The sequence below is a fragment of the Dermochelys coriacea genome, chromosome 9 (assembly GCF_009764565.3).
Source record: "Dermochelys coriacea isolate rDerCor1 chromosome 9, rDerCor1.pri.v4, whole genome shotgun sequence".
In the NCBI taxonomy this organism is placed as follows: domain Eukaryota; kingdom Metazoa; phylum Chordata; order Testudines; family Dermochelyidae; genus Dermochelys; species Dermochelys coriacea.
The window spans coordinates 101,584,092-101,600,327 of record NC_050076.1 but is presented as its reverse complement, the minus strand read 5'-3'; the positions used below and the strand labels follow the sequence as shown (position 1 = coordinate 101,600,327).

Genomic DNA, 16,236 nt, shown 5'->3' with positions numbered 1-16,236 from the left:
AAGGAATAACTGAAGAATTTGAATTATTCTCTATACTGGCGACACACACTGGATTCAACCCAAAACATGCCCAGAAAATATGAAGCAGCTGTGTTCTAGGTAAACACTTACTCCTGGGGAAATTCTGTGCCACGGCACACATGCAAAATTCACGTCCGGTGCAGAATTTTTTCACCCCCCGCAGAAGACACATTTTGCCCAGGAAGCGTTACAGTGCCACCTTTTGCCCAACCAACGTGTTCATCACAGCAGCCGGCATGTGAAGCCAGGTTAGGAGGCAGAGTGGGGCACACGGGGCTGCTGGAGGGGGCGGAGGGTGGTCACAGACCAGGGTTCAGAAGAGGTAGTGATGGGAGGACAGAGCGGGGCATGGGCTCAGGAGCTAGTGGGGTGACAGCATTGAGCCAGGGGATGAATGGGAGGGGGGCTCCAGGGTCACAGGGGCAGAGGTGCCTGACTGAATGGGAGAGGCTCCCCACTTTCCTAACAATCCCTCCCCCTCCCCAAAAGAAAAACTTCCATACTTCTTCCATCCACACCCAACAATCCTTCAGGATCACTCCAAGGCTCCTTCCCTCTCCCTCAGCTCCTCTGTTACCCCTGACTCCCCCCAAGCCTTTGCACTGCTTCTGAGGGGTGCGGGAAATACATTTCTGTATAGTAGTTTAAATGAATTACTCAAAGTTCTGTATTAATATGCCTAGTAAGGAATCTATTTGTCAAAAAAAAAAAAAAAAAAAAAAAAGTCCATTTTTTTTTGGTCTGTATTTTTATAGATATACTTGCTGACAGGTATTTTGAAATAAATTACCAAAATAATTGAAACTGACGTGATTACATTGTGTTATTTTGACAAAACAGCATATGCAGAATTTTGAAATATTGTGCACAGAATTTTTAATTTTTTTGCGCAGAATTCCCCCAGGAATACACACTGCCAGAAAGAAACACTAGCTTGTTCATTTCCTCAGTAGAGGGCCTTACAGTATCGTAACACGTACGGTGATGTTAGATTTTCCATAAACCAGGAAGTTGAACCAATCTGATTTTCAATAATAGGACTCTCTGATCAATACTAAAAAAAACCTCTTAGACCATCAAAAATTAGGCTGTTTCTTGGTAGGCAGGATTGCATGTGTAGCTATTCTGAGTCACATGTACAAACAAGTTTAATAACTCTGTCAATGCAAGAGATGCAGCAACCAATTCCATAATACCCAACACCTAACTGCTACGTCTTTGCACCCTTGATGACTTGTATTTTAGACAAACACCAGTGAGGGATGGTCTAGACAATACTTAGTCCTGCTGTGAGTGCAGGGGACAGGACTAGATGACCTCTCGAGGTCCCTTCCAGTCCTATGATTCAAGAATTCTATTTTTGAATATTAGAAAAAAAGGTCTTTAAAATACAGCCAGTTACAGAGACTGAGCCTTCCTTTGAAAGGATCCAAAACAGGTAGGAGCATAATTTATCATATAAACACAACAGGAAAACACTATTTGAAGTTTTCATGAAATTTTCAACATGGAAAAATGTTTCCTCTTTTGAATGATGTTTCTCTATAGGGTGTCATGACCTTCCAAGTTTTCTCTTTATCAATTCAATTGACAGTTGTAAAAAAAGAAAACACATCAGAGATCACATCACATTGAATTCTATAATGGGTAACTGATACTGGACAACTAGGAGCTCTGCTCAAAGCTTTCACAGCTCAGGCTGCAAGAAAACTTAAGTGACCAACATTCAGGGCACTTAACTCTTTTGGAGTTAAGTGTTTAGTTCCCCCAGACACTAAAAAAAGTGAAAGCTTGATTTATCAGACAAGTGCTGTACACCCAGACCCCATCTTCATGAGAGAAGTTTTCAAGATGTTTCCCTACTGTTGCTAACAATGGTGCCGCTCTACCACTTTTAGCAATGCTGAGAACCCTACTGATAAAAGGGCTGGCAGCAGCCAGCTGACTGCTAGTAGGGGGTCTGTTAGACCTGCTCTGAGCAGGAGCACAGGACACATATTAAGAATGCCAGTAACACACCATTTACAACGGGGCTTCTGATGCTGGCAGAGCTGAACTGGTGATGGCCAGAGTGGCACATTTTTAGAAAGTGGCCCTAGTGCAGACACGGCTCCAGAGTGAATAATCAGCCCTGAGACAGCATTTATAAAGTGCCAATCAGGGACTTGGACAGGAATTTAATGAGCAAGTATAACCATTAATATTTTTTAAGATCTGCATAGGAAAGGCAGACTGGGTGAGTCTCACAATTTTACAAAGCTCCATAGGCCAGAGGGCTACTTTTCTACAGTAGAACAAAAGCGTACACTTGCAAATTTAAACTCCAATGAGATGTTTTCCCCTCACACCTAGGTATGCACATAGCTCCTATTAGCGTCACATTATCCAGGCATGAGGAGGGGCAGATAACTGATCAAGAATACTGCTGAGATCACTCACCATAAAGTACTGTGCAAATTCAGAATATACTCAGGTTTATGCAGATAACATTCAGTATCTTTGGCAGTGAAATAAATTTGTTACATATTTGGAGGAAGTTTCAGAGAAAAGATGGACTGTCAGACTGAGGAATCAAAAGAGCAAGAGCTACAAGTTGATAAATTAAGTAGCAACACATCAAAACTAGATATTCACCTAAAAAAAAAAAAACACGTGAAGGAATTTCATTAAAATCTGCTGCTAAATTAGAGGGAGGGGTGCAAATGATAGCAAACACAGGACCACTTCTTCCTAAGGCTGGGTGCAATGGAATATTAGGAAACTGAAGACCAATAAATGTCACCTTCAGTGCCATATGCCTTGGTTGAAACAATAATTCAAGAAAGTATCTGGGAAGAACATGATCTGGAAGGACAAATCAGAATGGCTTCTGTGAAGGAAAGTCCTGGCTCTCCTTTTTACTAGGATTATCTACTACTTTGCTGCCATTTGAAGAACAGCAGATAATTTGGACTTAGACAACGTTTTTCACGAGAGGGTACTAAGAAAACCAAGAAGTACAGAGTGAAGTAAATTCTGTCATGGAGTTTTAGAAACTGACTAAGGCAGAAAACAAGTAATACGGATAAGTGATCAATTTTCATCATGATAAAAGACCAAAAGAGGGGTACTCAGAGAATCCACACCAGGAAGAGGGAGAGGGACAACAGAACGGTAAAATTTGCAAGTGACATTTTAGGTTAGTCAAGACTAAAGACTTTCAACTTCAGAGGGAACTAACACAGCGAGGTCCATGGTGATGTGCTCACCAGAAAAGCCTGAACAGGTGAGCAGACAGCAGGAGAGATGAGATTCAGTGTCGACTAATGCAAGGTAGTGCATACTGGAAGGAATCATTGAACGAATCATACATACTGCTGGGTTCTAAACTGACTAGTTGTTCTGGAAAGAGAGGTGGGTGTCACTGACCAGCTCAGTGTGCAGTAAAGAGCAACAAAAAGAGAAACAAGATGCTGGGACACAGAATAGAGTAAAACAGTGGTTCCCAAGCTGTGATCCACACCCCTGTGCCAGAAGAAAGAAGCTGCCACTAAAGGTTGCAGTTTTATAAGAGTAGCTATCACCTGCTTCTGCCCACCTAAGATCCAAAAGCAATTATCCCTAGGATGAGAGACAACTGACAGAGGAAACTGTCAGCTGCCATCCTCCATTACAATATACTGGATGGAAATTTGGTACCCAAGCTTGTCATTAGGCCAAGGAGATCTGGTTCCTGTGGTCCAGTGAGACAAGGGCCAGGTGGTGGGAGCCAGGGATGCAGAAAGGATCCAAGAGCTTGAGCAACAGGTGAGATCATAGAGCCTAAGAAGAGCCTGTGAATGGAGATGGGAGGTGAGGGGGAAGAAGGCCCCAGAGCAAAGGGAGGATTGAATGGGACATGAAAGGTCTATGGATATTAAAGAGACAATGGGAGAATAGGGAAAGAGAACTTTGTTTTGCCAGAGCTGGAGAGATTGCAGTGTGGGACAATTATCACCTGCCACCTTACAACGGATACCAATAGCTTCTTGAGAAATGTTTAATTGCAAACTGAAGCAAGATCAAGAGGAGAGGTGGTTCAGACTGAAAAAAGCATGGAAACTCCTGCAATAGAAAATATTATAATGGCATTATTTCAGTCAACGGTACAGATTCACCTTCAATATGGTGTTTAGATCTGGTCGCCCTACCTCAGGGGAGAGAGATGCCAGAATTTAGAAGGGATCTTGAAATGGAGAATACAAAGAATTAAGAGGCACAGAAAGACTTCCATATGAAGAGAGAGACTGAACATTGGGAACGTTTAGAGATAAGAAATGAAATGGAGCAAGATTAGCCAGCAGAATTCATTGCCTCTAGGTATCAAGGCCAAGAACTTAGCAGGATTCAAAGGAAGACATTTATATACTGAAGACTGTGGATGTTCTCATTAGCTATAGTTTTGTGGGGTTTTTTTTTTTTTTTTTTTTTTAAAAAAACAAGAGAGCCTGATGATTTAGGACACAAGCCAACAACTGATCGATGAGATTAGGAAGATTCTCTAAGCATCCACTATGAAGTTTCATGAACAATCCCCTGAAGCATCTGTGCTGGCCTACATGAGCCATTGGCATGTTCTGGTGTGGCAAGTCAGAAGTGCATGTAGCTTCAACATGCAAGGTAAAGCCAATAATGTCATAATGGCCACTATATCTGAGGGTTCATTGCCTGCAACTCATATGGGAAGTAGTCCCAAGACTAGCTGAACCATCTGGTTTTGTTTTACTCAAAGTGAGACTAACTCAGCAGCATTTTGAGTCAAAAATCAAAAGCAGCAATCTGTAGTTTCTCTATTCAGAGCAGTTCAGCTCTATCAGTCCGGTGCTCAGGGTACTAACCTGGCACCCAAGTTCAATTTTCTGCTCCACCAGACTTCCCATGTAACTGTGAGCAAGTCAGTCTCTCTGTGCCTCAGTTGCTCATCTGTGCAACAGGGACAGTGAAGCTTCCCCACCTCACAGGAGTGTTGTGAGGATAGAAGTACATTAAAGATTGTGATACTAAGTAGTGGGGGCCATATAGGTGTTTAAGACAGACATGATATTTCACACTCACAACATGCTTTATACATGTAATGGATATTAACAGAGAGTTCCCGATGCCCATACTCTTGATACTGAGGTGGTCGGACAACCCACAACTTCAAGTACAATATTATCCTATTCTTCCCCACCTGTCATTCTCCTACAAAAGAGACTCTTTGGCTAAGACTACTTTCACAGGGATTACGTCCTCACCCCTTTCCTACAAGGTTGCCAAGTTACAGCTGCCATGAGGAAAGCAGAGGCACTCCTTATAATACTGTTACCTGCCTCTATATATTCAGGCAGCAGTGCTAGAGAGGGAGACTGTGAGCTGTGGTCACTGAAGGCCAACCATAGTCTAGCAAGAGAGCTTTTACCCCTGCAGAGGGGGAAAATGGGAGGAAGGGGGTGGGGAGAAGCAGAAAGGTAAAGGCCCTATTGAACTCACTGCACTCTTCCAACCACACCTGTGCACAGAGTCACTGGGGGGAGGGAGGAGTTTCAAGCACCTCTGCTCCCACAGACAAGCAGAGCTCTGAAAGAGGACAGAACTCTGCCTCCATTCGAAATAGGCAGCCCTGCAGGTTGGAATTCTCTCTCCTGGGGCTCTGAGAAAGTGCACTGACAGACTGAGGAGTGCACAATCCCAGTGACGACAAATCAAGTGTTATGTTCTGACTGCTGAAATGCAGCCACTTCTGAGGTGGCAGGCAGGCAGCCAGCCAGCAAGGAGAAACCCCTCCACACAATTCCATCTTTTCAGTTTTGTTCAGCTAGAATGCAATACTCCCACATATATTCTTAAATTTAAAATACTGCCATTACTTTCAACTACAATTCAACTGTTTTAAAATATAAAAATTACAAACCATTACAACCACCTGACTTCAGAGCCATTTATTTGGAAACCAACATTACTGTATCTCCCCGTTCTTTATTAGAAAGAATATTTGTACAAAGAGAGGTGTGCTGGAGTGGACTGTACATGGAATTGACCAAATTAATGAATTCTGAATGTCTTCTCTAACCTCTAAATCAGACTAAATTAATCTCACCATTTCTTTTTCAGGTCCTGAAACATCCATCATCGACAGCCAGCTGCTACTTTCACCGGACATCTCAGCAACCATCACCAGTGAAGCCAGCTTACAGAATTCAGCAATTAAATGGAAATTACGAGCACTCCCATAAGCCAATGATTAAGCAGGAAGTCTTGGCAGCTGTGACAGACATACCATTGAAGTGGAAAGCTGAGTTGGGCAGCTGGGATGGACATTGTGGGAGCTTTGTTAAGAGAGCATGAGTTCATATACTGAGTGCCCCATAAGTCTGGTTAGTGGGGGGACTCAGCACATACTTAAAGACTATTTGACTAGCTGCAATTCATTTGGATAATTATATTTGCAGGTGACTTTTGAAAGGACATTTGCACCTAATGAAGTCAGAATCCCACTGCAACTATCACAATAGGTCACTAGAGATAAAGATGTCACCAATACAGTACTGGTAGTCCTCATCCAGTGAATTGGTGCACAGGAATTCAGGCCTCCTTTTATGTTGTAAGTGCCTAACTAGTATTAATACACAGGGTATTTCAGATAGAGTCAGTAACCCCTGGTGAAGCATACTGATGTAACATACAGAGGTTATTTCACATAAAGGTGCCTATTTCTAATACATTAAGCACTCGTGTGCTGTTGGGGCCACACACTTTCTCTCAGTAGAGGCTGCAAGACATTTCAAGGTTAGACCAACTAATTTTAGAGTGCTTGTGGCAGCTTAATCTGCTCATTTAAACACAACAGTTAACCACTTCAATTAAATATGAGCATCCAACCCACCTGCTCTGTATGGCCATGATTGAGGTTTTTCTTTATTTTTTCTCACTGGATGATGCAAGTTGTACAACACTGATCTTGTTTTTCAGGCAGGGACGCATAGTTCATTTGCCTGACGATCTCGGCAAACAGTTCATCCACCATGGTTTTACTCTTGGCCGACGTTTCCATGAATGGACAGCCCCACTCCTGAGCCAAAGCTCTGCCTTCTGCAGATACGACCTCCCTCTCAGATTCCAGATCCACTTTATTCCCCACTAGGATTAGAGGAACTTTTTCATATCTCTTCACTCGGACAATCTGGTCCCTCATTGGCTTGATGTCCTGATTAAACAATCCAACTGGTTAATACACTTTTAGTACTAATCATATTTTAAAATAGTAATCACAAATGATTGCTGTAAAAGTTAACACTGGTTGCAGGAAATAGCTCACTGTAAAAACAAGTGTTTTAACAAGCCCATAGATCTTATGTCTAACTGAAAAACAGAATAGCTTATGAAAAATTCCTAAATGGGTACCTTGGATTTAGACTAGGGTGTGTCTAAAATTCAGACATTTATCCTCCATCTGTAATGCACATTCTTCAGGGCACACGGTACTTCCTGTGTGCTTAGAAAGTGCACGGCTGCAATGTAAAATTACCTCTAATTTCCCAGAAAACCTTTTGGTTAGGATTGGAGCTGGTCAGGAATTGACAAAACAGTTTTCCATTGGAAAATGCTGATTTGTCAAAACCAGAACTTGTTAAGAAGGTTTCTTAGGTCTAGGAAGGAATTTCCAGCCACACTAAGAATGGCTTGGTGGTTATGGCAATCATCGTCCCAGGTGAACTCCCTAGGGTGGGTGTAATTTTCTGTGCAAAGTTTCAAAAGGTCTCAGTTACAATCTGACGAAGAACCGGAAAAACTGAAATCTCAAACATTTTCACAGGCTGGGTGACCATTTTTCTTGCCCAGCTCTAGTTAAAATAAAGGCAGATTTTGTATAAATTAACTTAAAATTTTGAACTGAACTAATTTTCTGGTCCTCAGCAGGATTTTCTACAAAAAGAGAAGTTCGCCTTTAAACTCATGACCGAAACTGAAGTCTATATTATGCATCGACATTAAGTGATCACTTACACAGATGGGGAAACTTGTAGCCAGCCTACTGCCTATGAAAGTTAATTACATTTTTATGTCAGTATCTTCTCCTGCATATTAGCGGCATACTTAAAAATGTTCACTGTGAACATACTTGGCCATGCCTAAATGACAAATTTAGATACAATAAAGACATGTTTTAATATTCTATGAAACCCAATAATCCTATAATCTTCCCAAAAGTGAAAAAGGAAGAAACATTTATATACCATACTCTCGAAAGTTTAGATCCACTTCCTCCACCTCAGATTTAAGATTTTAATTTGTTAAAATAAGAAAGGTTTACAATTTCTTGCAGGGTTCTAGGAGAGAAGCAATTAAGTGCTTGAAGCTGCCACTGGTAATGAAACTTCACAGGGAGATTTTTATCCACACTGTTTTGATTAAATGCGCTAAAGAAGAAAGAAAACCAAGCAACTGAAGTGGAATATATTAATCCGCTCTTAGATTTTTTTCCTAAAACTACATGCCTCAATTCTTGAGGGAAAACCTCCCAATACCTAGATGAGAGCTGACCATAGGCAGGAGAGAAACATCCAAGCATGAGGACTGTAGTTCCTTTGCAAGGGAAAAAAAATCTCTAACTTGGATACAATTTATCTAGGTAGGTATCCTCATCTAAGATAATGTTCAGCCTTCAACAGAAACATTCTGCCTTAGTGGGGGTGTAAAAGGTTTTGCCAAGCAGCTGGACTACACCCAGCACAAGCAACCTAATTGCAGCCAACAAACAAGTTCCAAATCCCTGTTGCCAAGTCCAGTCATTTCCCACAGATACAAGCTGCTTATTACCAGAGGCAGTTTAGGCCAGTTACAGGTTGCGGGACTTTTTTGCTTCTTGTCAGTTTTTGCAATGCAAGTTTGTGGGTTGAATTTCATTTTCACACGTGACCTGTTGTTCTCATGAACACACCACCCACACAGCGTGATCATCAAGCTTACACTCGATGGCAGCTTATATATATATATATATATATATATATATATATATATATATATATATATATAGAAAAAAAATATCAGGGTTTATTAGCAAGATGCACAATTTATAAGGTAGCAAGTTCAGTTCAGAAAACAGACAACCTACCTACCGGCCCTTCTGAGATTAACTGACACAATATTGCTTTTCAAAGAGCAGTGTTTAAAAGCACACAACAGGTCAAATCTAACCCCAAATTTGGGATTTACAGACATTTATTTTTAAAGAGGACTTAACACAAAAGTGTTTTATTTACCAGAGTCCAATGGGAATAGTTTTGCCACCCGAGTATTGTAGCACCCTGCTAGTGCTTGGTAGTTTTCCTTGTTTATACTGACAGCAAAAAGGTACCTCCCCCTTAACCTGCTTTTGATATCAATACCACAAAGCCGGGAATGGGCGACGGGGGACGGATCGCTTGTTCTGTTCGCTCCTTCTGGGGCCCCGGGCACTGGCCACTGTGGGCAGACAGGGCGCTGGGCTAGAGGGACCTTTGCTCTCACCCCCTCCACCCGCTCTGACCCCCTCACAAACCGGGCGTTCTCGGAGGGCGCTACGGGGAGCACTGGGGGGGCGGGGCTCGGCGCGGGGGGGGCTGCGGGGAGCACTGGGGGGGGCGGGGCCCGGCGCGGGGGGGGCTACGGGGAGCACTGGGGGGGCGGGGCTCGGCGCGGGGGGGGCTGCGGGGAGCACTGGGGGGCGGGGCTCGGCGCGGGGGGGGCTGCGGGGAGCACTGGGGGGCGGGGCTCGGCGCGGGGGGGCTGCGGGGAGCACTGGGGGGGCGGGGCTCGGCGCGGGGGGGGCTGCGGGGAGCACTGGGGGGGCGGGGCTCGGCGCGGGGGGGCTGCGGGGAGCACTGGGGGGCGGGGCTCGGCGCGGGGGGGTGCGGGGAGCACTGGGGGGGCGGGGCTCGGCGCGGGGGGGCTGCGGGCGGCGCGGGGGGGGGGGACGGGGCTGCGGGGCCGGGCCCGGCCGGCGGGTTACCTGGAAGCTCTGCTGGTTGACCAGGCTGTAGACCAGGATGAAGCCCTGCCCGTTCTTGATGTAGAGGTCGCGCATGGAGGCGAACTGCTCGGTGCCGGCGGTGTCCAGGATCTCCAGCACGGAGGGGGACGAGTCCACCTCGATCTCCTTGCGGTAGAAGTCCTCGATGGTGGGGTCGTACTTCTCGATGAAGGTGCCCGTGACGAACTGCACGGTCAGGGCGGACTTGCCCACGCCGCCGCTGCCCAACACCACCACCTTGTACTCCCTCATGGGGCCGGCGGGCCGGGCTCCCCGGCGGGCGGTCACTGGGCGGCCGGGGAGCGCATCGCCCCGCGGCGAGGGGCCGCGCTGCTGCTACCCCGGCCCGGAGGCCTCAGGCCGCGGCTCGGCGGGGGGCGGGGGAGGGGAAGGTCGTTGGCGGCTGGCCCGGCCCGCGCCCCCCCGGCCTCACTCCATGGCCCGGCCTGGGGCCGCCCGGAAGGGTTTCAGCGCCGCACCGGCGGGCTGCGCGAGCGAGGGCCGCCCCCGCGCACTTCCGCACAGGGGAGCCCGGCGCCGCGGTTCCGGGCTGAGAGGCCGGGGGGGGGGGGACCCTGAACGCGGCGACACCGCCCCGCCCCCACCCCGCCCGAGGGGGGGGACCCTGAACGCCGCGACACCGCCCCGCCCCCACCCCGCCCGAGGGGGGGACCCTGAACGCCGCGACACCGCCCCGCCCCCACCCCGCCCGAGGGGGGGGACCCTGAACGCCGCGACACCGCCCCGCCCCCACCCCGCCCGAGGGGGGGGACCCTGAACGCCGCGACACCGCCCCGCCCCCACCCCGCCCGAGGGGGGGGCCCTCGACCCGACAGCGCCCCGCCCCCACCCCGCCCGAGGGGGGGACCCTGAACGGCGCGACCCCGCCCCCACCCGCCCGGGGGAGGGCCCTGGACCCGACAGCGCCCCGCCCCCACACTCGTCCTCAGGAACATGCCACCGGCCCCTCCCCCCGCCTGGGCGGGACCCAAGGGCTCGGCCGCTGCCCTGCCGCCAACGCCTGAGAAACGCGCCTAGCTCAGGGGGAAGCCAGCCGGGGGCGGGTGGGTCACGGCGCTTCCTCCCTTCCTCTTCCGCGGCACCGCCCGGCTCTGCGGCCCGGGCCCGCCTCGCTGCCGGCCGCTCCGCTGCGAACGTAGCGTTCAGTGAAACGGGGTTTCTAAAGCTTGGCCCGCCAGCTCCTTAAAAGCTCAAGCACCCAAATTGAGGTCAAAAGCAGCTGCCCTCTATTTCTGCTTTTAAAACCTCCTTGAAACCAAACTGCGGGGGGCAGGGGAAGGAGAGACTCAGGCTTGTGGGGCAACACTCAGATTTTCCAGTTCATGAGGAATTTCGATTTTGCGACAAGTATCGGGGGTAGCCCTGTTAGTCTGCATCGACAAAAACAAGGGGGAGGCAGGTGGCACCGTAAAGACTCGCAGATGTATTTGGGCCTAAGCTTTCGTGGGTAAAAACCCCACTTCTTCAGATGCATATTGCAACACTTCTTGCAACGCAGAAACCCTGAAAGCAATTCATCTCGCAAATACCAAGTTGGTGTTCCACAATGGAAAATACTCCCCAGGACCCACCACCCCGCCCGAAACTGGCGTTATTGTCAGTTTCAGGAGTAGCCATGAAACCACCAAACTATCCCATTCAGTCTGCTCCTGGAACTGCCAGGGGCTGTAGACCAGGAGTAGCCCTAGGGCTGAGGATCCTAGGGTTTCCAGATCCCCGGGCCAGCTGGCCCCCAGGACTGCCTGCTTGGGCACGGGGCAGCCCAGGAGTCTGGAGACCTGGCAGGAGTCATGGTGGGACTGCCCTGAAGCTGCAGAACCAGTCCCAGGACCTCCAACCTTCCAGCTCTGCAGCAGACAGTCTGGAAGCTATGAGAGCCCCAGCTCAAATCAGGGTTCGCAAGGCTCCCTGCTGTAGAGCTGGGAGCCTAGATTTGAGAGCCCTGGGCGAAGCTGGGGTTGTCTGGGCTTCCAGCTGTGGATTGGGGAGCTGAGCACTGACTAGAGCCAGCAGGTCCCCCAGAGCTTTCCAGCTCCTGGCTGCTTGGCAGGGAGTCTGGAAACTGGCTGGAAGCCTGGGCAGTGCTGCCCTGGAGCTGCAGATCCTGCAAACTCAGGCTCGTTGTCTGTGGGGCAGTCCACATGGCCTGGCTGACTTGGAGGTGTGGACCCTGGGCCGCCAGAGTCCACAGCAACCTGCCATGGGAACAGAACCGTTGGAAACCTGCCTCTGATTCAACAAAAGTTTGTTGAGCTGGACTTACTTTCGCAAGACATTTCAGGTTTCATTTTCACACCAGCTCTATTTTTGAGTGCTTGAGGTCGGCAATTTTACCAACGCCTCCCTCACCCTCCCAACAGTGCAACATTGACATCTCCTTCCACCCCATAGGGGGATCCCAAACACTGTGACACCGATAACGCCCCCAGCCAGGAGAGGGGTGGGGCCCAAACCCTCCCATCCGCTCATTCAGTGAAGGTGTGATTACGTGGCAAACTGTGGGCACAATGCCAAAGTCTGGGAAGGACTGAGCCCTCATGTCCTGCCTCACCCCTTCCACTCAGCATTGTATACACCTCCCTCCTCCTAGTGCTTATCCTTCCTGGCTCCTTCTCCCTTATGCTGTACATAGGACAGGGCCCTTCCCAATTTTTCCTCAGACTTTGGGCAAAAGCAGAACACAAACAGAAGTCATATTCAGTACTTGTTAATGGCAACCCTCCCCTGCCAGTCTCCAGCATTACTAGGGTTGCCATAGACCCCCGCTGAACACACCTTCCTATTCCTTCAAGGGGCCACATATTGTTGGTGAGCACGGACTAAACACCAGAGCACGTTCAATGTCACAGCGCTGCGCCACTTGCCGACACCCTCCACACCTCTGCAGAACCCAACAAATGTCCAGGGGCTGCAGCAGCATGGTCAGAAAAATGGGAATTTTTTTTCCTGTTGAATTTTCTGCTGTAAAAGAAACCCCGTTGAAAGATTTTGGTAAAAATTGTTTGACTTCCCGCAGAAATTTTCTATATAAAATGAAAATTTTAATTTAGTTTCAATCCAAATGCCATTTTATTTGGTCTTTTTTTAACTGAAAAATTTCTTATTGCTTAATTATGTTTCCCCTCTTCTTTTTTTCCTTTCCCCATTTTTAACTGAAAAAAGGAGCAAAGTAAAAAGGTGGAAGAAAGTAGAGAAAAAACACTCTTCAAACCTTTTTATTCTTTAAAAGAGTAAAATGTGTTATTAACTCAGTTACACTGTTTACTGTTTAAATAGTAAAAAGGTGTGAAAAAATAATTTTCCTTCCCCATGCTTACTGGTTTCCAACTGGAAAGTTTTTCTGTGAAAAATTTCATTTTCAATGAAACACTAATTTCCAATTAAAAGAAATTTTCACTAGAAACTTTTTCACCTGCTCTATGCTGCAGTCATAGATTCATAGATACTAAGGTCAGAAGGGACCATTCTGATCATCTAGTCCGACCTCCTGCACAGCGCAGGCCACAGAATCTCACCCACCCACTCCTGCGAAAAACCTCATCTATGTCTGAGCTATTGAAGTCCTCAAATCATGGTTTAAAGACTTCAAGGAGCAGAGAAGCCTCCCTCAAGTCAACCATGCCCCATGCTACAGAGGAAGGCGAAAAACCTCCAGGGCCTCTTCCAATCTGCCCCTCACACAGACAAAATTTACCACAGAGGTATGGATGAGAAATGAGGCATTGCTTTTTTCCTATTTATAACCTTGTTACCTTTTGGTTTAACATACTAAATCAGAGTTAACTCAGGAGCTGGCAGAGACAAGCTATCATTTTAGAATAGGACTGTAAAACTAATGTTCCTTTGGTATCAGAGTAGCAGCCGTGTTAGTCTGTATTCGCAAAAAGAAGAGGAGGACTTGTGGCTCCTTAGAGGCTAACAAATTTATTTGAGCATAAGCTTTCGTGAGCTACAGCTCACTTCATCGGATGCATTCAGTGGAAAATACAGCGGGGAGATTTATATACACACATAGAGAACATGAAACAATGGGTATTACCATACACACTGTAAGGAGAGTGATTACTTAAGATGAACTATTACCAGCAGGTAGGGAGGGTGTGGGGAAGGAAGAAAAGTTGACAAGAACGTCTGAGGAACGGGGGTGGGGGTGGGGGGGAATAACATGGTGCTAACTATTTCCCCATGTTATTCCCCCCCCCCACACACACACACACACCATTCCTCAGACGTTCTTGTCAACTGCTGGAAATGGCCCACCTTGATTATCACCACAAAAGGTTTTCTTCCTTCCCCCCACCCTCCCTACCTGCTGGTAATAGCTCATCTTAAGTGATCACTCTCCTTACAGTTTGTATGGTAATACCCATCGTTTCATGTTCTCTGTGTGTGTATATAAATCTCCCCGCTGTATTTTCCACTGAATGCATCCGATGAAGTGAGCTGTAGCTCACGAAAGCTTATGCTCAAATACATTTGTTAGTCTCTAAGGTGCCACAAGTACTCCTTTTCTTTTTGTTCCTTTGGTATATACTGTAATTTAGGGTTTATACAAGATGCCAGGTAAAGTTTGGAATTCCAAATACTTCTTGAGGAGATGAGATTAGATGCTCTCTGGTTCTAATTCAACTCCCAGATAATATCAATGGAAAGACTCCTATTGATGTCAGTGGAAATTGGACCAGGCCTTCTCTGAAGGTATAACTTTCTTTGGCATATTAAAGATTATGTACCTGTATCTCTGTGGAAACCTGATTGTTTGTAGATGGCTGCACCCTCTCACAATCACAGGTTTTCACAACAATTTTTATGCAGCAGGAGGAAGGATAGCTCAGTGGTGTGAGCATTGGCTTGCTACACCAAGGGTTGTGAGTTCAATCCTTGAGGGGGCCATTTAGGGATCTGGAGCAAAAATTGGGGATTGGTCCTGCTTTGAGCAGGGGGTTGGACTGGATGACCTCCTCAGGTCCCTTCCAACCCTCAGATTCTATGATCTCTATGACTAGAAAACTTTTACACCCTATATTTATGTTAAGCAGCTACACCGTTAATACCCCCATTAAGGTAGGCAGATCTATGAATCTACACCTGCATTGGCTTTGACCTCAGGTCAGGAGCCATTAACTCAGCGCATTACAAAAAAGGCTAAGGCTGAAGGGAAGCAATCCTTTAGTAACTAGTTAGGGATGATAGCATAGTGGGAAATGGTTTTGTCCTGTCTGTGCAGGCAATATGTTGTCAGGGAACTATTCATTGCACGACAATCTACATATTGAGTTTGCATTGATTAGAACATGCTGACAGTCTAGTTAGCAGTGTGAATAGGTTCTCAGCATAGTACTGAGACTTGACTCTTGCTTTTTTGCTTTTATTATTGTTGTTGTTGTATGAAAAATCTGACAGAATCGATAGCATTAGCACAAAATAGCATTAAAAATAAACTGGTGTTGTATGGCTCTAGGAAATTATTTGTTTGATGACTTGAGTTTTGTTACCTTTCTTTCTCTCCTGATTTACAGGAGCTGTCCTGGAAGACATGAACTCAAAAGACGCTAGGTGTCAGTAAAGGATTTAAAAAAAAAACACAACTGAAGGCTGAAAATCTGCAGAAATGACCTTCCACAAGACTGCAAATTACGGTATTAGCCATTGTTTGGCAGTCAGGGGATTTTCCAGACAAAGCACTTCTCCTGTACATATTGTTATGAAAGTACAATTTTACCCTTCCATCCCACTGAGGAATTGACTGGAAAAAATCACAAATAGCTGCCACTTCGACGTTTAACCAAAACTCTGTCCCTTTTTAACACATTCAAATGTTGTCTTGGGCTAAAGGTTTCTAGCATTCAGAGAAGAAGCCTTTTACTACATCAAAACATGATTTTGTTTGTTTCTGGACACTAGAAAGCTCTGCTTGACAATAGCTAAAGAGTGAGCCTTCGACCCTGTGGAGGAACATGCAAGTTCTATCTCTTTCCTCTACCCTTCGTCTGTCTTGTCTATTTGACTGCGCGCTCTCTGGGGCGGAGACTGTCTATTACTCTATGTTTGTACAGCACCTATAACACAATGGGGCTTGTTCTTGGTCAGTTCCTATACAGAACAGGAGAGTGTTCTCCTGTCACTTAAAAAACAGCAATTAAACTGTCCTGATGATGGCCATGCTCCATGGTCACAGTGCGTAA

General features: G+C 46.7%; 1 protein-coding gene and 1 long non-coding RNA gene across 2 annotated transcripts in view; one reads left to right on the top strand and one right to left on the bottom strand.

Moving 5' to 3' along the window:
- Window positions 1–10,581, bottom strand: part of RAP2C (RAP2C, member of RAS oncogene family) — a 13,311-nt gene extending 2,730 nt beyond the window's left edge. The window contains exons 1-2 of the mRNA XM_038415410.2: window positions 10,010–10,581; window positions 6,905–7,225 (exon numbers count right to left, since the gene is read on the bottom strand). Coding sequence (XP_038271338.1) covers window positions 6,947–7,225; window positions 10,010–10,282 — 552 coding nt within the window. The 5' untranslated portion in view covers window positions 10,283–10,581 and the 3' untranslated portion in view covers window positions 6,905–6,946. The remainder of the gene's footprint in view (window positions 1–6,904; window positions 7,226–10,009) is intronic.
- Window positions 10,069–16,236, top strand: LOC122455633. The gene is made up of 2 exons (XR_006273965.1): window positions 10,069–10,202; window positions 15,571–16,236. It is a non-coding gene; the product is annotated as an uncharacterized LOC122455633 (long non-coding RNA).